The 23955-nt window shown below is 37.7% G+C and overlaps 1 protein-coding gene across 19 annotated transcripts in view; it reads left to right on the top strand.

The window, feature by feature from the left end:
- Nucleotides 1-23955, top strand: part of GPHN (gephyrin) — a 563152-nt gene that overhangs the window by 504455 nt on the left and 34742 nt on the right. For all 19 annotated transcript variants that reach the window (XM_060418186.1, XM_060418187.1, XM_060418188.1 and 16 more), the window contains one exon: nucleotides 6501-6622. In XM_060418186.1, coding sequence (XP_060274169.1) covers nucleotides 6501-6622 — 122 coding nt within the window. The remainder of the gene's footprint in view (nucleotides 1-6500; nucleotides 6623-23955) is intronic.

A 23955-nucleotide genomic window follows, 5' to 3' on the forward strand; every position in this document is an offset into this window, starting at 1 on the left:
AAATCAACCCTGAATAGTGCTTTGGCCACCTGATACAAAAAGCTGACTCATTGGAAAACACTCTGATGCTGGGAAAGATTGAGGGCAGGAGGAGAAGGGGGCAACAGAAGATGAGATAGTTGGATGGCATCACCGACTCAATGAACATGAGTTTGGGTACTCCGGGAGTTGGTGATGGACAGGGAAGCCTGGCATGCTGCAGTCCATGGGTTCACAAAGAGTAGGATACAACTGAGCGACTGAACTGAATGGGAGCACAAAACTTTCCATATATGGTTCTAGGTTCTTTGGCTGGTCTAATAATTAAATTGACAGATTACTGGAGAAATATTAATCTTGTACATATAGGAATCCCATAAAAATATGAGACTTAAAAGCAGTCATGCAATTGAGGTTTGTATGCCAATCTGAGCTGAGAAAGGGAAAGACCCTGGGACGTCAAAGCAGAAGGGCAGTTCACAGGAAGATGAGAAGAGCAGATGTTTTGTAATCAGTCGTTCGCCCTGCCATACAGGTAGGTCTTTCAGGTGAAAAATTTTCTCCTGGTAATGGCTCTTTTTCTGGGCCAGGTCCCATATCTAAGTTCTTAGGCAGTCAAGGAAATCATAAAAGTTTTTGTTGAGTCTGCTAGGGTTTGATTGCCTACAGCTCAAAATAATCCACGTACCAAAGAGGTTCATTTGGAGGTGGCATATTCTCCTCCCCTTCTAAACAAAATAAATTTCAGCTAACTTTGAGAGCTCAACAAAAAAGGATCAGTGCGTGCTACTTCACTTCAGTCGTGTCTGACTTTTTGTGACCTCGTGGAACTGTAGCCCACCAGGCTCCTCTGTTCATGGGGTTCTCCAGGCAAGAATACTGTAGTGGGTTACCATTTCTTTCTCGGGGGGTCTTCCAGGCCCAGGGATTGAACCATGTCTCATGTCTCCTGCATGGGCAGGTGGGTTCTTTTCCACTAGTGCCACCTGGGAAGCCCTCTACTTGTAACTTCATCACTAAGTTATCTGGAACGTGCTGCTGCTCCTCTCTGGTATTCCTGCCGCACCGTTTATAAAATGAGTCTTCCAGGCTGGACAGGCTCCCAGCTCTAATGCAGTGTCACTAGGTCTAAACAGCCCCACCCAAATCTTACAATGAAATCTTCCAACCAACTTTATTTTCTGGAAACCAGCATCTGTGAGAACTTTTCCATAGCTCAAAATTTAACCATCTTCCTGTTTTTCCTGAGCTTTCTTGCTTTGTGAATGACCCTTTCAAGATCCCAAGAATAAAGCTGTCACCAAAGCTTGAAAGAGATAAAAAGCAACAGCAGTATAAGAGAGTAAGCTCCAGGAGTTGGTGATGAACAGGGAAGGCTGTAGTGCTGCAGTCCATGGGGTTGCAGAGTCAGACACAACTGAGCAACTGAACTGACTGCCTGCCTGCCTGAGTACAAGAGGAGAAGAAATTTGTGGGCTCTTTCACCTTCCTCTCCTTAGTTTAACTTCTGACCAATTTAAATATTTGTTATACTTTTCCTGGAAACTTGAAAAGTTGAATTTGGAATCCAGTCAAGGAGAGAAAAAAGGATCAGAGCTTAATGTAAATGCTGGACTTACCATCATAGATAACAACCTCCCCAAACACAGAGACTCAGAAGACCTCAGTGAGGTGCAATTTAACCAAAATGAGAATACTGGTGGCATGGCGTCTTCCCTAGATGTGGTGGGGACGTCATGACTATCCTGATCCTAGTACAGAGACCACCTGGGAAACCTGCTGATCGTACAAAGCTGGGTATATTAAATTTCTGAACAAGGGAGAGCATCACCTTGATAGAGTGCTGAGTTTTCCAAATTTGCTGACATATTGAGTGCAGCACTTTCACAGCATCATCTTTCAGAATTTGAAATAGCTCAGCTGGAATTCCATCACCTCCACTAGCTTTGTTCATAGTGATGCTTCCTAAGGCCCACTTGACTTCACATTCTGGGATGTTTGGCTCTAGGCGAGTGATCACACCATCGTTCTGGGTCATGAAGATCTTTTCTGTACAGTTCTTCTGTGTATTCTTGCCACCTCTTTTTAATATCTTCTGTTTATGTTAGGTCCATACCATTTCTGTCCTTTATTGAGCCCATCTTTGCATGAAATGTTCCCTTGGTATCTCTGATTTTCTTGAAGAGATCTCTAGTCGTTCCCATTCTATTGTTTTCCTTTCTTTGCATTGATCGCTGAGGAAGGCTTTCTTATCTCTGCTTGCTATTCTTTGGAACTCTGCTTTCAAATGGGTATATCTTTCCTTTTCTCCTTTGCTTTTCACTTCTCTTCTGTTCACAGCTATTTGTAATGCCTCCTCAGACAGCCATTTTGCTTTTTTACATTTCTTTTTCTTGGGGATGGTCTTGATCCCTGTCTCCTATACAGTGTCACGAACCTCCGTCCATAGTTCATCGGCACTCTGTCTACCAGATCTAGTCCCTTAAATCTATTTCTCACTTCCACTGTATAATCATAAGGGGTTTGATTTAGGTCATGCCTGAATGGTCTAGTGGTTTTCCCTACTTTTCTTCAATTTAAGTCTGAATTTGGCAATAAGGAGTTCATGATCTGAGCCACAGTCAGCTCCCAGGGTTGTTTTTGCTGACTGTATAGAGCTTCTCCATCTTCAGCTGCAAAGAATATAATCAGTCTGATTTCAGTGTTGGCCATCTGGTGATGTCCATGTGTAGAGTCTTCTCTGGTGTTGTTGGAAGAGGGTGTTTGCTATGACCAGTGCATTCTCTTGGCAAAACTCTATTAGCCTCTGCCCTGCTTCCTTCTGTACTCCAAGGCCACATTTGCCTGTTACTCCAGGTGTTTCTTGACTTCCTACTTTTGCATTCCAGTACCCTATAATGAAAAGGACATCTTTTTTGGGTGTTAGTTCTAAAAGGTCTTGTAGATCTTCATAGAACCGTTCAGCTGCTTGAGCGTTACTGGTCAGGGCATAGACTTGGATTACTGTGATACTGAATGGTTTGCCTTGGAAACGAACAGAGATCGTTCTGTCGTTTTTGAGATTGAATCCAAGTACTGCATTTCGAACTCTTTTGTTGACTATGATGGCTACTCCATTTCTTCTGAGGGGTTCCTGCCCACAGTAGTAGATATAATGGACATCTGAGTTAAATTCACCCATCCCAGTCCATTTTAGTTCGCTGATTCCTAGAATGTCAACGTTCACTCTTGCCATCTCCTATTTGACCACTTCCAATTTGCCTTGATTCATGGACATAACATTCCAGGTTCCTGTGCAATATTGCTCTTTACAGCATTGGACCTTACTTCTATCACCATTCCCATCCACAACTGGCTGTTATTTTTGTTTTGGCTCCATCCCTTCATTCTTTCTGGAGTTATTTCTCTACTGATCTCCAATAGCATATTGGGCACCTACCAACCTGGGTAGTTCCTCTTTCAGTGTCCTATCTTTTGCCTTTTCATACTGTTCATGGGGTTCTCAAGGCAAGAGTACTGAAGTGGTTTGCCATCATTCCCTTCTACAGTGGGCCACATTCTGTCAGACCTCTCCACCATGACCCATCCGTCTTGGGTGGCTTAGTTTCATTGAGTTAGACAAGGCTGTGGTCCATGTGATCAGATTGGCTAGTTTTCTGTGATTGTGGTTTCAGTCTGTCTGCCCTCTGATGCCCTCTCTCAGAGCCTGTGGTCTTGCTTGGGTTTCTCTTACCTTGAACGTGGGGTATCTCTTCACGGCTGCTCCAGCAAAGTGCAGCACTGCTGCCTACCTTGGACGTGGGGTATCTCCTCTCGGCAGCTCCTGCGCCACACCCTCAAAAGGATACTTAAAGTATTTTCAGGACTGGGATTGGTCGTGGGGTGGTTTTAAGGTAGTTTCTAAATGTGGTCTAGGCAGAGACTGATCACATTTTGTAAAGTAGCTGAGTTGCTGAAACAGCTTCATTTTTTCTTTGGAGTAAGAGTCCATATGGGGTTACCATTGTCTCTATTTGATATTATAGGAATATATAGGTCTGAATAAGCTTGTGTTGTAACAATTTGACTTAAGATAGTTTGTGTTAAATATCATGGTTTGGTATAGTTTGCCTGTTTTGCAAGTTGATGTATCTATTTTATCTCTCAAAAAGAAAGTTTGTTGGCAAGATAGCCAATTATAAGGCTTTTGAAGAAATTCAGATATATTGAATACCTGAAATTCAGACGAATGGGGAGTTGATAAGAGAGTGAATGGAAACCTAGGGTCATTGAGGAATGGAGTAAGGATTAAGGATTGAAACCTTTGGGAAGATAGTAGACTACAAAGGAAAAAAAATCAACTGTTAAATGTTTGAAAGCTGGAAATACAATGGCACCATTGACAGTAACAGAAACAGGAAATTGAAATTTGGCAGATAAGAAAGTAATAAGATATGAAGATAATGGGTTATCTTTTTTACTTTCTATTGTAGTTTTTCTTTTGTATTTTAACTATAGTAAGTTTTAGGTATCATTCTAGAGATGTCCAGAAGATGTTAGAAAATTAGATTTCATTTTAACGAGGAATATTGTGAATTTATTCTAGTGTATGCAACCTTATAATCTTTCATTCAGTTCTGTGTATTTTCTTTGAAAATGCTTAAAATGCGCTGGAAATCCCACACCCTCATTTAACTAGCTAATATTTCATTATGTCAGTTTTACAGACAAACAGCCAGTAATCTCTAATTGTTCTGTTATTTCTGGAACTTTGTGCAGCAAAATAACAGAGAAGAACATGAATGGCAATGAAAATGCCCTATTAACAGGGAAATCTTATTCCTTAGTTGGTGGTCAGTATCCTTTGTGAAAAAAATCTTTTCTCTCCATTGGAACTTGTCTGATTAATGCAGTTAAAAAGCTGTAAGTCTTGGCCTTTATAAAATTATAATAAGTTCAATAACTATGTGTTAATTAAGATCAGAAAATCAACCTATATTAGTACTGCAATAGCTCTTTCCCAGCTCTGCCAGTGACAAAGGATATGAGTGGGTTGCAGTGTCACATGGCATCTGATTAAGTTAGATTAGTACAGGATTTGAAGGGAAGTCTCCCAGGTGACAGTGAATAAGATGATCAAAGTTTTTCCCAGATATTTTAAGGGGACAGTTGGTTGAAAAGCTACTACTTTTCCAACATAAAGCCAAAAGTCCAGCCACATGGTATCACTAATGAGTCAGAAGGAAAGACTGAAGGGGCTTGAGGTTACTGCTTGGCAGTACTGATATAAAAAGTCCTTGGTATTAACCATATTAACAGCCTAAGTGTCTGAAGTATGCAGGCTTGTCTTCAGCCTCCTAAGATAATATTCCAGGTTTTCTCACTTCAAAGATGTACTTTTTTTTTCATTTTCTAATTTTCTGAAATCAAAGTACATCTTAAAATGGTATAAAGTTGCATGTTGAGTATGTGTGTATGTGTTAAGGATCTCCTCCTCTTCAGTATTTTATAATCTAATGTAAATCTATGTTCACATTGTCAACTGATTCCATCTATACTAGCAAGTAGAAGTAACAATATTAAGGACAATTGGAACTAGGTGCTTTTTCAATATTATATATAATAAAGAAAGGACAGAGAATTGCATTTATTTTCTATTTGTCTATATTAACTGAGTGTTCATTATCTCAGTCCTAATAGCTGCCTTTCAAGGTAGTTATTATTATTACTGTGTATTATAAATGGGAATATTATGGCATAACATAGTTGGGCAGTTTGAATTTGAACCTCACCTGAATAAGGTAGACTCTTGCTACTGTGCCACACTGCCTCACTAGGACATCCTAACATAAAAGAAACTTATAATTTTCTTTTTTGACATATAATTGTAGATATTAAATCTCTAAAGGGTGATTCAGTTCAAAGTCATGGAATTGTGAGTGTGTGCAGTTAAGTATTACTTGTGTAAGTTTTCTAATAGAGACAAAATATCTGGCTCTGTCTCCTTCAAATAAGTTTAACTTTTTCAGTATCACTGATCCCGCTTCAAAAAAGATATACAAAAGCTTGAAAGAAAAGATAAAATATCAGTCTCTTCAGACTTGAGAATATCATGTCTCTACGTTAAGTATTCTCAGTGAAAGATTAGAAAATAATAGTGAAAGAGAAAATAGAAAGTTAGTTGTTGTGTGTGTTTTGTTTTTATTTTAGTTTTCAATTTGACCCAGTAAACAGCCAGTGGGAAGGCCACTATCTCCAGAGCACTATTTTGTCAAATTATAACCAAAGCTGGTGTGATATGTGGCCTACTATTTAGTCACTTGAATTTCTGCATGTTTTTTAATTCTGGAGAAATGTTTTCTCATTCTCCTGGCTTTCACTATTTACCAAAGATCCTTTGAGCATATATCTTTCTTGTGCCAGACAATGTTGTAGGTGCTAGATATGCTAAACTCTGTTTATTAGATCTATTTTTTTTTCCATTAACAATAGGCAGTATTATCCTAAGAAAATAATTTGTGGTGATTTTTTTGGCTTTGTAGTTGCTAAATCCTGAAGATGACCTCTTACCAGGAAAGATTCGAGACAGCAATCGTTCAACCCTCTTAGCAACAATTCAGGAACATGGTTACCCCACAATCAACTTGGGAATTGTGGGAGACAAGTAAGTATTGGATTTTATTTTGAAGTTGTTGTGGTACAAATACAAATTTGGGGGATACTAACTAGGTGAGATTGTTGCTAAAGAGAAAGGGATTTAATACCATAATTTCCACTTATTTCATTCTTCAAAAGCCAAAGATTTGTGGAGGTGTCTATTTCCTTTAGTGGTAGACATTTTTCTGGAAAGCCTTTTACAACCAGAGAAATACATTGCTCTGCTATGGGTGCTATTCCTATTCACACTTTTACTAGTTTCAAGAAAGATAAGGAAGATACAGGTGAGATGAGTAAGAGAGAAATGTCAAAATTAGCACTAACTGATGCTTTGAAGTTTAAGTACAGTTATTTTCTAGGACTTTTGTATTGATTTTTGTATTCTTGTACAACTTGAGTTTCTTCAGGCTTCACCCACCTGTAAGTACAAAGGGAGGAACATTGACTATAATTGCCCATCTCCAAGAGCACATTACCCCCATTTACTCAATTAACTCAGCTGTCTGCTAAATTCCCCACGTATTTCTCTAAATCTCCAACTGCATCTCACTTGTGATCAAAAACAAGTCTGCTCTTCCTGAGCAGCCCCTTCTATGCAACATGCCACCTTTCACCAGGCACTGTTTCCAGTTCACAAGAGGTGCGCCTGCCCTTAGTAACCCTCAAATATCAGCCTGCTAGAGGCAAAGGTAGGCGACAGATCTGAGTGATGGATACCCTGATGTATCTGTCACCCATAACTGCCTCTTTCTGTCTTATCACCACCTTGTCACTAAGAAAAGCTCATTATGCCTGACTCCTTCTTCTGTAACGATGAGTGCTTTCCCAAGACTCAAATGTGCTTTTGAAGAGGCTCTACCCTACCATTCCACAAGGTATGTTCAGACACCTATAAACCGGACACAGTTTAGTCCAGACCTAACACACAGCATCTTGCCAATAACCTGAAAGGTAATAGTTTTTAATGTTAATCTCACCTTTTAAAGTTCTCTTCTTACCTCTTGATTTTTTCTTTCTCTGAGAATACTGGAGTAGAGGCAGTTAGACATATCTTCAAACATTTTTTTTTAATTCACTATTTATAATTACCTGAAAGTTTAGTGCTAGAGAAGTCCACAGGTAAGTAAACAGCCAACTTAGAACCCATGCTGGTAAAGTCAGTACTACAGGTCACCAGTATTAACTTGACTCGGACTCCCTAGCCCTGGGAAGGGAAAGAAAGAACCCACTGAAAAGACAAGGAGTGGGTTAAATTTGGACCTGACCAGTAACTTGTCTTTTTTTTTTAATTTAAGATTTTTAAGATAACACTTATTTCTTAAAAGTTAACGTGCATAATAGGAAACCAAAAAAATGCAAAAAGCGAAGTCATTCATAATCACAGGCAGTTTACCATTTGATGTGTCATCCTAGGTTAATTTGTGCATTGCACAGCTAAGCATCCATTTGTATGGAAGTATGATCATACAGTTAAGTATCATGCTGTTTCACACATCAGGAATGTTTACTGTTTCAAAGTCCCAAAGCTATAATACACTGCACCAACTCAATCTGGAAGGAAAAAAATATACAATCCTGCCTTCTTGGTGACAAAAATTTCAGAAAAGATAAAAATGGCAATAGTCCTCTAGATAAAGATATTGGCAGAGTTATGATTAAAATACTACATTCCTTAATGTTCAATTAAAAGTAAGACATAAAGCAACAGCATACACCAAGGATAATACTTCTAAGAGGATTCAGCATTATCTGATGTAAACTATTAAAGAAATATGTTTCCTTTGAATACTTAACAGTGCATTCTTATTGTACAATCAAGAGATGCACACACATGGATGGTTATCATCAAAATATAAATATGCATCCATCCCTTCCTTTATACTTCCTTCTGCCCCTCTGCTGCCAGCCTAAGTGAGCAAGTGCTAACATACATTTCTCAGAGACAGTCATATAAACTTCAGGCATCTAAATATTGTCCTGATGCAGACACACCTTTAAAGATGACAAAAATTAATTTCTGAAAAGAAATAGGATGAATCCAGGAGTTCCAACAGCACAGAGCAGGCCTGAAGTTCTAAGAAACAAACTCACCAGATTTTGAGTTTGTTTCCTACCCATTGCTGGCTCTGGCCCTGCCACCAAGTGTGTTCATGAGCTCTAAGAACTATCATTAGGTAAAAGGTGCTTTTTGTTTGTGTGTATCATTTTTAGCTTAAGCTGTTCTAGACTATAATTCTCTTCATTCTCTCTTCCTAATGTACTTTTGTATTAAAAAGGAAGTAACTTGATATATATACTACATGCTGCATTGTCTTTCTGTGAAAGCCAAAACACCATTAAAAGGTTACTGTGTTGATAAGCTTATATTTGATTGTCTGGGGCTAATTGTTGACTTGCTGTAGACGTTTCCCAATAATTAATGTACCTTGAAAACAGCATATAAAGAACAACAAAACTATAAGCAAGATATAGGCAGTTCTGAGAATATGCAGATCTTTAGTGTATTCTTTTCTTGGATTGTATACCTTACATAAAACTGAGAATAGTTTTTTAAAGTACAATTGATGCAAATCTAAACTTCTTCAGTCTTAGAGTGCTATATTGAAAAATCCCAGAGTAAATGGTTTAAAATGCAGAGGTGGAATGTGGGAGGAAAGAATTTATAACTGTTCAGATGGAAATCTTTGCTGGGAATTTAGCAGAGGAAACAAGGTACATTTAATCTGTAGCCTGTTGATATTCTGTGAAGGTTGCCTCCCTCTTCATTCTTCTCTTTCCTGTATAAGACATTTGCTTATGAAACAAAGGTTGTTATACAGAAGCCTTTGTGTGAAACTCTCCAGGGAAATAAGCAGGGTCTTGGGAGAAACTACCCTATGTTTAAAGCAGGGGGAGAAATAACTCAAAATGTCAGCAAGCACAGAACTGTTACTCAGCTAGGCAGATAAGAGTAGGGAGTAAGAGTACTATTCTTATTACTTTCAAAAGGTTTCAGTCTGGGTTTAAATTCTACATGATTAGATTTCTCAGCTCTTATTCTTATCACCTTTCATAACTTTTAATAGTAAATGTTAAAATTGAAGAATAAGACTCTATAAAACATTTGTTGTTTGTGGTCTTTTTAATAATAGCTATTGTGACAAGTGTGAAGCAGCATTTCACTGTGACTCTGATAGATTAGTGATGTTGAGCACCTTCTCATGTGCCTATTGGCCACCTGTATGAAAAAGATGAATTTTTAAACCCAGAGATGTTAATTGAACTTTCCCAGCATTATACAAGTGAGTGGCAGAGGTGAAAATGAAATCTAAATTTCTTGAAATTAACTATCATTATGAAGACAAGAGAATAAATATAAATATGTCAAAACAAGCATCATATAGGTTGGAATGGTCTGCAAGAGTTTTAAAAAGGTGCATTTTTAGCTAGAACAGAAAGGATGAATAGGATTTGTGTAGTTAGGAAGAATGTGTTAACCAAGTAGGAAACAGGGAATGAACAAAAATAGAGAAGTAGAAATGAACAACTTAGGTCTGAACAGACTGTTTAAAATAGGAGATTTAGGAAGAAGGATACATGTAAATTTGATAGAAATTTGAGGCCAAATTTTGAAAGGATCTGCAATCCAGGCAAAACTACCCAAGTTGCTTTAAATGTACAGCTTTTTTAAAAGCAGAATTGACATAATAAATAATTCTTTTGGAAAGATAATTTGACCAGGTGTTATCACATGGACTAAAGTTGGAGACCTATTAGAAATAAGAACAACAGTTTATTTCTTATTCAGTTCAGAAGTACTGATTGTGAATCTTCGCAAATCATCTAGAGAGCTTATTAAACATGATGATTCTGATACAGCAAAACTGGAGTGGGCCAAGATTTAGCATTTCTGACAAGCTCCTAAGATATCAAGCCGCTGGTCCCTGGGTCGCAGGAAGTAATAAGGATGCGGTATATTTAGTCACGTGTCAGGGCTTCCTTGGTGGCTCCTGTAAAGGATCTGTTTGCAGTGCAGGGGACCGCCTGCAATGCAAGAGATGCAGGTTCCACCCCTGGGTCAGGAAGATCCCCTGGAGAAGGAAATGGCAACCCACTCCAGGATTCTTGCCTGGGGAATCCCATGGACAGAGGAGGAGCCTGCTGGGCTACAGTCCATGGAATTGTAAGAGTCAGATACAACTTAGTGAGTAAACCATCACCACCACTACAAAGCCTCATTGAAATGGTATGTGTCTATTCTATAGACACAAATAAAATGCTTGCAAAGCCCAGTTATTAGGTCTGTCGCAGTCTTACATCCCTCTCTAGCACTACACCATTTCAGCTTCTTCATTCTCTATTAGTAGTTTATCCTTTCTTGGTTTTGGCAGCATCTCTTCCTGTGCTCATTTCCAAGTATAACTGTCAACCATGGCTCACCCTTGACTATCTTTCCTTCTAATTCTTTATGCTGACTCCCAAATCTGATCTCTGTCTTGAGCTCTATGCCTAGATCTACCTGCTTGCTAGGTATATTTTCTTTTTAAGTTCGATAGGCAGAGCAAACTCAACATGTCCAAAGTAAATTCATTATCCCTCCTTTCCTCTCTCACTGCCCACCCCCACTGCCATCTTATTCCATGTCCTTGAGTTCTTTAACTTACATGCAGAGTACATCATGAGAAATGCTGGGCTGGATGAAGCACAAGCTGGAATCAAAATTGCTGGGAGAAATATCAATAACCTCAGATATGCAGATGACACCACCCCTGTGGCAGAAAGTGAAGAACTAAAGAGCTTCTTGAAGAAAGTGGAAGAGGAGAGTGAAAAGTTGGCTTAAAACTCAACATTCAGAAAACTAAGATCGTGGCATCTGGTCCCATCACTTCATGGCAAATACATGGGGAAACAGTGGAAACAGTGGCAGACTTTATTTGGGGGGGCTCCAAAATCACTGCAGCTGGTGACTGCAGCCATGAAATTAAAAGACGCTTGCTCCTTGGAAGAAAAGTTATGACCAACCTAGACAGCATATTAAAAAGCAAGACATTACTTTGCCAACAAAGGTCCGTCTAGTCAAGGCTATGGTTTTTCCAATAGTCATGTACAGATGTGACCGTTGGACTATAAAGATATCTGAGCACCGAAGAATTGATGCTTCTGAACTGTGATACTGGAGAAGACTTTTGAGAGTCCCTTGGACTGCAAGGAGATCCAACCAGTCCATCCTAAAGGAAATCAGCCCTGAATGTTCATTGGAAGGACTGATGCTGAAAGCTGAAACTCCAATACTTTGGCCACCTAATGCTAAGAGCTGACTCATTTGAAAAGAACCTGATGCTGGGAAAGATTGAAGGCAGGAGGAGTAGGGGACGACAGAGGATGGGATGGTTGGATGGCATCACCGACTCAGTGGACATGAGTTTGAATAAACTCCAGGAGTTGGTGATGGACAGGGAAGCCTGGCGTGCTCCAGTCCATAGGGTCGCAAAGAGTTGGACATGACTGAGCAACTGAACTGAACTGAACTGAGTTTCCTGGCTCAGCAACTGCCCACACCAGCCACCCAGTCTCCCAAGCCAGAAGAAACCTGAATGGAAAACTTCTAGCTCTCACTCACCCCTGCATTTAAATCCCTTACAGTTTCCCCCATCAGTATTTCTTATACATTCCTCTCTCTTCCTGTCTACCATCCTGGCTTAGTTTGGGGCTCCATTTACTTTTTGTTTAGACACGTGAGACTAGCCTCTTAACTCGCCTGCCTGCTTCAAGTCTTGTTCTCTTCCAACTCACCATCTGTTCTGCTACGAATATGATCTTTCCATGGTGCAAATTATGTACTTATGGCAGAATTGGGGTTTTATTATATATGGGTAAGCATACTCCCCAGTGACCCAGGCGTTAAGAATCTGCCTGCAATGCAGGAGCCATAGGAGATACAGGTTTGATTCCTGGGTCAGGAAGATCCCCTGGAGAAGGACATGGCCACCCACTTCAGTATTCTTGCCTGGAGAATCCCACAGACAGAGGAGCCTGGTGGGCTACAGTCTATGAGGTCCCCAAGAGTTGGACACAACTGTAGTGACTTAGCAAGAGTACTCTAATAATTCAAGAAACTTTCATGAAGTGTTATGCTATATCAGACATTATCTCAGTCTTTAGTACTACAGGGAGAAGGAATTGGCAACCCACTCTAGTATTCTTGCATGGAAAATTCCATGGCCAGAGGAGCCTGGCAGGCTACAGTCCATATGGTTGCAAAGGGTCAGACATGACTGAACAACCTTCACTTCACTTGGTACTACAGAGATGAATAAGATAGTTATTAGAAAGAACTACAAGGAAGATTTCAATTCTATTTCACTCCTCTCTTTCCTCCCCAGCTAATCCATATCCATTACCTCCAGCCTCCTCACTCCAAACTTGTCAGTCTTTACCTGGGAAGAGACACGAATCTTCACTTACTACTTAGTATGTATATATAACACTATAGTGCTCTTTTTTCACTTATCTAGCCCCATGGAACAACAGATCCAGATAAGTGTCTTTTATACTCATTTGTAGATAATATTGGGTTAGCCAAAAAGTTCTTTTGGGTTTTTCCACAGATGTTTTGGGAAAACCTATGAGACAAATGAAATTTTTGGCCAACCCAATACTACTGAAGCTCAAAAAAATTAAATAAGTTGTTCAGAGTCTCACCCTCTCCTATTATAATCTTTTCTTTTATCTTTCCTCCCACAACTACTGGAACCACTTTTGCAGCATTTATTACCTTTGGGTAATTTATTATACCAAGTTCATAGTGTCTTAGAAGTGGGAGAGAATGAAGAAGACAAAATAAGAAGTCCAACCCAGCCTTGTCTAACTCCAGGATCTTTCTCCTTTTCCTCTACCATACTGTCCTCTTAATTAGGCTTAGCACCCACAATTTACTAATATTAAGGTTAATAAACTATTCTATATCCATTTTAATAGATAAAACCTCTGAGTAAATAGTAATTGTCAGTATTTCAAAGGCCAGAGAGGAAAATTTAGTTTAACTTTGAAATTAAATACTGATTGTATATATGAGTGAATGAAAAGGACTTGAGCTGCAAAATCGTAGCTCTTTAGGTTTTATAGAAGTGGACAGAAAAAAAGGCAGGAGGATTTATTTTTTATTTTCTGGACCCCTAAATAAATCTTATTTATTGTAAAATATACTCTTCCTTCCATACAAAGAAAAGTCCTTTCCTATTATAATCTCTTCTTTTATCTTTCTCCCCACAACTACTGGAGCCACTTTTGCAGCATTTATTACCTTTGGGTAATTTGTTATACCAAGTTCATAGTATCTTCAGGAGTGGGAGAGAATGGAAAGAAAAGGAGTATGGGAAAGAGAAAAGTGTGTGCATGCAATGTGAATGTATAATAATTTCATATTCAGACCTGCGTTAATTCAATTTACAAATGACCCAGATTCACAGATGGCCTATTCTAACCTTTCCCCTACTCACCATCTAAGTAACTCTGTCAGTACTTTAAGAGAAGGGAAAGAGAAATAGCTTTTAGAGAAGTGAAAGGGGGAAAGCCATGAATAGCAAAAAACTGTCAAGAGACAGTTAATCTCCTTATTCCCCCAACTCTCAAGATCCATGCTATTTAGGGGACCCCAATGAGCGAGTAAACTGAACTGAAACTGAACTGAAGTCATTGGCTCCATGCGTTTGTTCTGTTTACTTTGCAATGCTTCCTGATAATCAAATATTTAGAGTTCCATTTGTGTTTTAAAGTATTCTACCTGAGGATGAGTCGTTTACATATTAATATTTATTATTTCAAATCAGATATCCAACACATGGGTAAGTCTGCTGTCCTGAAAAACAGGAACTAACCACTTAAAACGAAGTTCTCTGGCTTAGAGGAGCAAATTCTGAACAAGACCACATCAGAACCTTAGCACAGCAAGATATGTAGGCATGGCAAGAAGTACATTTTATTTATTTGGGTCCTCTCTCTTTTTTCTTGATGATTTGGCTAAAGGTTTACCCATTTTGTTTATATTTTTGAAGAAACAGCTCTTAGTTTCATTGATCTTTCCCAGTATTACTCTTCATCTTGTCTTTAATTCTGTGTATGTATAGAGTTTATGTGTATCTGAATGTGTATAGGAAAAAACAAGAAATTGTACTTATTTTCAGCTTCCATGGTGGCTCAGATGGTAAAGAATCTGCCTGCAATGCGGGAGACCCAGGTTCAGTCTCTGGGTCAGGAAGATCTCCTGAAGAAGGGAATGGTAGCCCACTCTAGTTTCCTTGCCTGGAAAATTCCAAGGACAGAGGAGCCTGGCAGGGTACAGCCCAGGGGGTTGCGAAGAGTTAGATAAGAATAAGACTGAGCAACTAACACCCATACTCATTTTCACCTTTCATGTTCCTTCCATTTTTTTACTGAGTACATCATAAACATCTGTCCATATCATTACATACTACTCCGCTATGTCATTTTAATACCTACATATTCAGTTCAGTTCAGTTCAGTCTCTCAGTCGTGTCCGACTCTTTGCGACCCCATGGACTGCAGCATGCCAGGCCTCCGTGTCCATCACCCACTCCGGAGTTTACTCAAACTCATGTCCATTGAGTCAGTGATGCCATCCAACCATCTTATCCTCTGTCGTCCCCTTCTCTCTCTCCTTCAGTCTTTCCCAGCATCAGAGTCTTTTCAGATGAGTCAGTTCTTAGCAGTAGGTGGCCAAAGTATTGGAGTTTCAGCTTCAGCATCAGTCCTACCAATGAACATTTAGGGCTGATTTCCTTTAGGATGGGCTGGTTGGATCTCCTTGCAGCCCAAGGGACTCTCAAGAGTCTTCTCCAACACCGCAGTTCAAAAGCATCAAATCTTTGGCTCTCAGCTTTCTTTATAGTCCAACTCTCACACCCATACATGACTACAGGAAAAACCATAGCCTTGACTAGATGGACCTTTGTTGACAAAGTAATATCTCTGCTTTTTAATATGATGTCTATGTTGGTCATAACTTTTCTTCCAAGGAGTAAGCATCCTTTTATTTCATGGCTGCAGTCACCATCTGCAGTGATTTTGGAGCCCCCAAAATAAAGTCTGCCACTGTTGACACTGTTTCCCCATCTATTTGCCACAAAGCGATGGAACCAGATACCATGATCTTAGTTTTCTGAATGTTGAGCTTTAAGCCAACTTTTTCACTCTCCTTTCATTTTCATCAAGAGGCTCTTTAGTTCTTCTTCACTTTCTGCCATAAGGGTGGTGACATCTGCATATCTAAGGTTATTGATATTTCTCCAGGCAGTCTTCATTCCAGCTTGTGCTTCATCCAGCCGAGCGTTTCTCATGATGTACTCTGCATATAAGTTAAATAAACAGAGTGACAATATACAGCCTTGATGTACTCCTTTTCCTATTTGGAACCAGTCTGTGTCCAGTTGTAACTGTTGCTTCCTGACCTGCATACATATTATTCTGTAGTAAAAAGTATAATTTGACTGATGGATATGACCCCTTGTTGACAGACATTAGATTGTTCCCTAATCTTTCTCAATTGTGAGTAATTGGTGAAGATCTTTATAACTAAATCTTACCATATACCCACAATTATTTGATAGCTTTTAAATTTCTGTTTTATTCATTTTATGACCATTTATTGAGTGACTGATGTATGCAGAGCTATAGGGCAAGCAGGGGTAAAATGATAAATAAAAGAGCTGCTGCCTTCAACTGCTTGGTGGTGGCATGTGAAACAAATTGTTCATGGCTTTATCCTTAGCATTTAGAGTATTGCCAGCACATGGTAGCTACTCAGTAAATTCCAGGAAGTAATAGGAAAGGAAAGAGGGGAACACTGAATATAGCCTGAATATGAAACTAGTCAAACCTGGGGATATCAAACAGATACAAATTAGTGGGTGTTTGCAGGGCTGAATTACTTCTAGCGCCATCCTATTTCTACTTTAAATATGGAACAGTAGATATCCTAGTCTTTTCCCCATGACTGATTCAAAAACCTGTTAGCCTCCTTTTGTCCTCCTAGGCAGCATGAGCTATTATTCCCCACTGTGGAGAAAGTGTTAGACAAATGAGGATGGTTGCATATCTGCGTGAGTACAGAGTTCTGTGTGTGCCAGCCACGACAGTTGCAGCCAGACTTGGTTAAGATGGTAGGCATTTGGCACATAAGTGCTTCTCTATGTTTACATTTTCCTCTTTTCCCTCAGTGTCCTGATGTGGCCTAAACAGGGTAGGAAAAGGATTTGTTCCTGTTGAGCCAGAGTTGTTTTCTTTCCCATCACACTAATAAGCTCCTTAAAAGCCAGGACAAGATCTGTCTTGGTAATCCTGTGTCTACAGCCATGAGTAGGAGTACCTCCTCCAGATTATACAACCCTGCCTTCTTTCCCTATACCACCCTCCTTTTCCATGGTACCGAGAAACTTCCAACTGTGCAACTGTCCAGAAAAATCTCCCAGGGTTCCCTCAAAGTGGGTACCTTCGCCATGGGAGCAAATCAGAAAATATGGCTCTGACAACTAAACTAAATTAGTAACTGAGGCACATCGCAAAAAAAAAAAAAAAAAAAAAAGGAAAATGAAAAGCTTTGTACCTAGGATGATTCATTTTATATTTCTGAAGAATGTGGGCTGGGATGGGGAAGCAGAATTCCAAATAGATTTAGGAAGCTTCTAATGTTAAAAGTTGGAGAGTTATCCTACTGACTTCGGGTGAATTTACCATTTACCTCTTAAATATAACAAACAGTCATCATGGTTCAAATACACAAAATCCACTTGGGGAAATTTTTTTTTTAATGAAATTCAGCATTGATTGAATTATATCATTCCTAAAACTGAGTTTAACTATTGAGCTGTTTATATTTCTACATCAGTTTTGAAACGGTTTGGTAAATGTAGCTTTCAAACTGCTGACTTGTACTTTCTATTCTAGCCTTTCAGGGGCTGGAGGGCTGGGAAATTCCCTTAATTAAGAAAAGAATTCCCCCTTCTGGAAAATCGCCATCCCATAAGCCTACCCCATTCAAATCATGCTGGGCTTGTTTGGTTCTGTCATAGATTGATGTTTTGGATTTAAATTTCCTGATCTTACTGCTGCCAATTTGTGAAGCTGCCTCCTCGCATTAAAGCATGAAACAAGAGGAACAAGCAGTAAGATAGCAAATTGGATTCTTTTAAAACTGGCACAGTTAGCAGGAATTAACAAGCTAGACTTAACAGTACAGTGATTATTTGAGCAAAGCCCAGTGCCTTAACATCCTCCAATTTGTGAACCAAACATATCCTAGCTTCCTAGTATTTAATTTGTAGAACTAGAGATCTCATATTATCAGACAAAATTTAGATCTGGATTTAATTGGCTCATATCCTCTTTATAAAGTACCAGCTTCCCTTATGGAATAAATACCCTTTTCTGCTCAAAATACAAAGTTTTAATTTTAAGTCAACATAAAAGATTTATTTTATGATCATTTATTTTCTATTGGCTAACCAAAAATATTTTTTATTATAACAAACGTTATGGTATTAACAAAAGAGTCTCCCTACTCTTAATGATAGACTTCTTCATGGCTACTGCATTTGCCTTTTTTAATCCTTAAGAGTTGCTGTTACGGTTGACATGACCGTTTCTTCCGAGAATTACCTCTAGGTACTATTGTAATTTTAGAAATTTTTTCTCTTATGACCTGGCCCTCATAAAAAGCAATATGTCCAGAAAGCCTTTCCTAATTATTCCAGGCCACTTCTGATCATTCTCTTCTACTCAACATTTGTAACATTTCTTTTCATTTGTATTTTCATTTTAATTAATGTATTTAAATTCAATCAATCAATGTTAATTTAATTGCTCCTTTTATTCATTTTCTAAATTTTTTCATATGTTTTCTGCACTGATTTGTAAACCTAAAGATGGTGACCATACTTTGTTCTATTTTTATATAATTCCATAGTACTTAAAAACCCAGTGGGAATGAAGGAGAACTAAATGATGACTATATGAATATACAGTTTGATCCTGTACCTGAAATAGACACCCAGGACATATTCATTATTCAGGAATTTATCCTTCCTTGACTTCTGAAGAAATTAGTATATGATTAGTTTCTCTTTACCTTTTTTGTGATCTCTGTATGATCAACAGCCGTTATTTTTTCATCTCCAAATCCTAGAATTTTTTCTCACCCTCCTACCGTCATCTTCACTCTTCTTAGAATGATGCAGCTCACAGTTGGCATAACAGATGAAACAAGAAACTAATTAGCAGTTGTTGTCCATCTGTGTGTTTATATTAAATATTTTAAAATAAAACTGCATTTGCATTCTGAATACTCTGTCTGAAATCCATAAAATCTAATCTTGGGTAAAGGTTCTGTCTTTGTTTTGATTTTGCAGTAGACTACATGGTAAAGCAAAAAAAAAAAAAATTATGCCAGAATCAGGATTATAGTAAGTTAAGACAGATACAATTTTTTCCAGTTTTATTGAGATATAACTGACATACAGCACTGTATAATTTTAAGGTGTACAGTATAATCATTTGACTTATGATAGGTCTATGTTTAGTTTTATAAGAAACCTCCTTACTGTTCTCCATAATGATTTACCAATTTGCATTCCCACCAACAGGGTAAGAGGATTCCCTTTTCTCCACACCCTCTCCAGCGTTTATTGTTTGTAGATTTTTTGATGATGCCATTCTGACCAGTATGAGGTGATACATGCACTATTGTAAATAGTTCATCACAACACTGTTTACAATAGCCAGGACATAGAAGCAACCTAAATGTCCATTAACAGAGGAATGGATAAAGAAATGTGGGAGATACACACACACACACACACATATATATATATAATGAAATATTACTCAGCCATGAAAAAGAATGAAATAATGTCATTTGCAACACCATGGATAGACCTAGAAATTGTCATGCTGAGTGAAGTAAGTCAGACAGGGAAAGAGAAATATCGTGTGATATTGCTTATATATGGAATCTTAGAAAACAGGGAACTTACTTACAAAATAGAAACAGAGTCACAAATGTAGAAAACAAGCTTTTAGGTATAAGGGGGAAAGGGGAGGAGGGATAAACTGGGAGATTGGAATTGATCTATAAGGCTACTACATATAAAATAGTTAACTACAAGGACCTACTGTATAGCACAGGGAAGCCTACTCAAAACTCTGTAATCTTTATGGGAAGAGAATCTAAAATAGAGTGAATTTATGAGTTATGTAACAGTCATTTTACTGTACCACTAAAACTACCACAACATTGTAAATCTACTCCAATAAAAAATGAAAAAAAAATCTTTTGACTTACATATATCATGAAATAATTGCCACAGTAAATTTAGTGACCATCATCTTGTGCAGATACAAAATGAAAAAATTTTTTTCTTGTGATGAGAGGTCTAAGGAGTTACTCTCTTAACAACTTGCATATATAACATACAGCAATGTTAATTAATCATGTTGAACATTACATCCCTAGTACTTATTTATCTTTTAACTGGAACTTGGTACCTTTCCATTGCCTTATCCAATCCCTCTCCCCCCTTACCACCTGCCTCTGGTAATCACAAGTCTGACCTCTTTTTTCATGGGTTAGTTGGTTGGTTTATTGAGCTGTAATTGATCTACAACACTCTGTTAGTTCCTAGTATACAACATAGTGACTCAATATTTCTGTACATTACAAAATGATCACCACATGTTAGTTACCATCTTCACTATTGTGGATAGTGCTACAGTGAACGTAGCGGTACATATATATTTTCAAAATATTTGTTTTGTTTTCTTTGGAAATATACACTGAAGTGGAATTGGTGGATCATATGGTAGTTGTATTTTTAATTTTTTAAGAAACCTCCAAAATGTCTTCCATAGTGGCTGCACCAATTTACAGCCCACTAGCACTGCAGAAGAGCCCCCTTTTCGCCATATTCTTGCCAACACTTGTTATTTTTTTATGATAACCATTGTCTTTTTTATAATAGCCATTCTGACAGATGTGAGTTGATACCTCATTGTGGTTTTGACTTCCAATGCTGTGACAATTAGTTAGCCTGAGCTTCTTTTCATGTGCCTGTTGGCCGTCTAAATGTCTTCTTTGGGAAAATATCTCTGCAGGTCATCTGCCATTTTTAAATCAGGTTATTTGGGGTTTTTTAGATACTGAGTTGTATGAGCTGTTTGTGCATATTGGCTGTTAACCCCTTGTTGGTCGTATCATTTTGCAAACATTTTCTCCCATGCAATAGTCTGCCTCTTCATTTTGTTGATAGTTTCCTTCTTTGTGCAAAAGCTTTTTAGTTTGATATAGTCCCCTTTGTTTATTTTTGTTTTTTGTTTCACTTGCCTGAGCAGAATTATTTTAAAAAACATATTGCTGAAACCAATGTAAAAGAACATACTACCCATGTTTTCTTCTAGAAGTTTTACAGTTTCTGGACTTACACTTAGGTTTTTAACCCATCTTTATTTTTGTATATGGTGTAAGAAATTGGACAAGTTTGATTCTTCTGCAGATAGCTGTCCAGTTTTCCCAACACCATTCGTTGAAGAGACTATCTTTTCTTCATTGTATATTCTTGCCTCCTTTGTCGTAGATTAATTGACCATAAGTTTGTGGGTTTGTTTCTGGGCTCCCTGTGTTGTTCCATTGATCTGTGGGTCTGTTTTTGTGCCAGCACCATACGGTTTTGATTGCTATAGTTTTAGTATGGTTTGAAATTAGGGTGCGTGATACCTCCAACTTTGTTCTTCTTTCTCAAGATTGTTTTGGCTATTCATGGCCTTTTGTGTTTTCATACAAATTTTTAAAGTATTTATTCTAGTTCTGTGAAAAATGCCATTGTTATTTTGATAGGAATTATGTGAAATCTGTAGATTGCCTTGGGTAATACAGTAATTTTAACAATATCAATTCTCCAGTCCTTGAACACAGTTGGTGTATCCTTCTGCTTGTCTCCTCTTCAGTTTCTTTCAACAGTGTTTTATAGTTTTCCAAGGACAGGTCTTTCACCTCCTTAGGTTTATTGCTAAGTATTCTATTCTTTTTGATGCAACTATAAATGGGATTATTTTCTTAATTTCTCTTTCTGATTGTTTGTTGCTAGTGTATAGAAACACAACAGACTTATATATATTAACTTTGTATCCTGCAACTTTACTGAATTCATTTATTAGTTCTAATAGGTTTTTTGGGCTGACATCTTTAGGATTTTCTGTGTATAGTTATCACATCATTTGCAAACAGTGACAGTTTTTCTTTTCCAGTTTGGATTCTTTTTATTTCTTTCTCTCGTCTGATTGCCGCAGCTAGGGTGTTCAACGCTATGTTGAATTAAAGTGGTGAGAGTGGACATCCTTGTTTCGTTCCTGATCTTCAAAGTGCTTTTAGCTTTCCACCATTGAGTATGATGTTGACAGTAAGTCTGTCATACATGGTCTTTATTATATTGAGGTACATAGCCTCTACCCATTTTATTGAGAGTTTTTATTGTATGTGGATATTGCATTTTGCCAGAAGCTTTTTCTACATCTATTGAGATGATCATATGATTTTTATTCTTCTTCTTAATGTGGTATATTGTATTAATTTGTGGATATTAGACCATCCTTTTCTCCCTGAAATAAATCCTACTTGATCATGATGTATATTGTTGAATTCTGTTTGCTTATATATCATTGAGGAGTTATGTGTCTATGTTCATCAGTGATTTTGGCCTATTATCTTTTTTGTGATATCTTTGACTATTTTGCTATCAGATGATGCTGACCTTGTATATAAGTTCAGAATCATTCCTTGCATCTCAGTTTTTTGGAATAGTGTGAGAAATATAGGTATTAACTGTTCTTTTACTCAGTAGAAAATTTCTAACAGCTGGCCATGAAGTTTTTATTTGATACTTTTACTGAGAAAGATATTATTTGCCTCATGAGATAGCACATTTATTCTTGGATAGCTGTTATGGCAGGAATTTTTTTCTTTTTATTACACTAAGCCAAAGTCTTTATCCCTGTTTCTTTCAGCTATTAGTACTAATTCTGCCCTCATGAGCAACACCAAATAAATTAACTCCCTCATCTACATGACAGCCTTTCAAAGGAAATACTATTTATGATTATATAAATGTTAAGTAGTATCTTCTCTTCCATCCACAGATAATATTATTTGCCCAGATTATCATTCTAGTTATAAATATTGTACACTGTTCATTCCCAAAGCTACAGTGGAGAGATTAAATTGATGTCAGGATTCATTCAGTTCATTTATTGAGTGCCTACAATGTGCAAGGAGTTGGCAGGACAATCAAGAAGCCTAGATAAAATTAGACTATGTCTTGTGAGACAGACATATATTATTGTATCAGCTTTATAAATTTGCCTTTCATCACAACTTGTTTCCTCTCTTTATTCTGTTTAGTTCTTTTGACTTTAAACTCCACTTTTACATCAAAATGCCATTCCTGATTTTTTGCATGTTTACATTAGCTTGGTGCCTTTTACCATAGCTTTTATTTTTATTCTTTCATATCTTTTAAGTGTATCACTTATAAATAAGATCCAAATGGGATTTGAGCTTTAAAAAACTAAATCTTGCATTTGCCTTAAGTTACTGTAACCCTGATCCTAGCTTGTAGTTCATTTTGCTTTACCATGAAGATTGCTATAAATATTCCCTTGATATTTTTCCTTCCATCTTACATTATTTTTACTATTAATAGAACTTGTGTTATCCTTGTCCTTTTCTCTGTTGTTGGTTTAATCCAGGTGCTATTTGTTCCCCTTCGCTCATTATTTTGGAAAGTATGGGGTACTCTACCATCCCCCTCATACTTTCCTTCCAAATTCTGATACTAATAATCAAATATTTATTTCTCCACTGTTATATTTTTAAAAGGTGCTCACTATACCCCTCCTGCACAGCCTTCCCGTTTCCTCCCTGCACCTCCTACATCACTGAGACTTTGAGAATACTTTTACTTCTCCCAGCTACTTCTACTCCCCCCACTTTTAGGCATTGCTGAAATAATGCTTTTAAATCTAGACTAAGTTTTCTTTTGTAGCATACATCTCTACAACTTCTGAGGAATCCATGTTTAGCGTATATATTATAATTTCCCAGTTTGATTGTTATTCATTTAGATTTAGTTATATATTTTCTAAAGGCTTGTGGGTATGTGTGTGTGTGTTTTACTAGTGTTTTCTCTACTCTTCATCTTCCCCTATCTTGAGACCTCTGATCTGGTTAAATTTTTTTCATTTAAAGTCATTTTTTGGTAACATTACTTATTGGTTTATTATATAAACTTTTGCATTTCT

This window comes from Ovis aries, chromosome 7, assembly GCF_016772045.2.
Source record: "Ovis aries strain OAR_USU_Benz2616 breed Rambouillet chromosome 7, ARS-UI_Ramb_v3.0, whole genome shotgun sequence".
Lineage (NCBI taxonomy): Eukaryota > Metazoa > Chordata > Mammalia > Artiodactyla > Bovidae > Ovis > Ovis aries.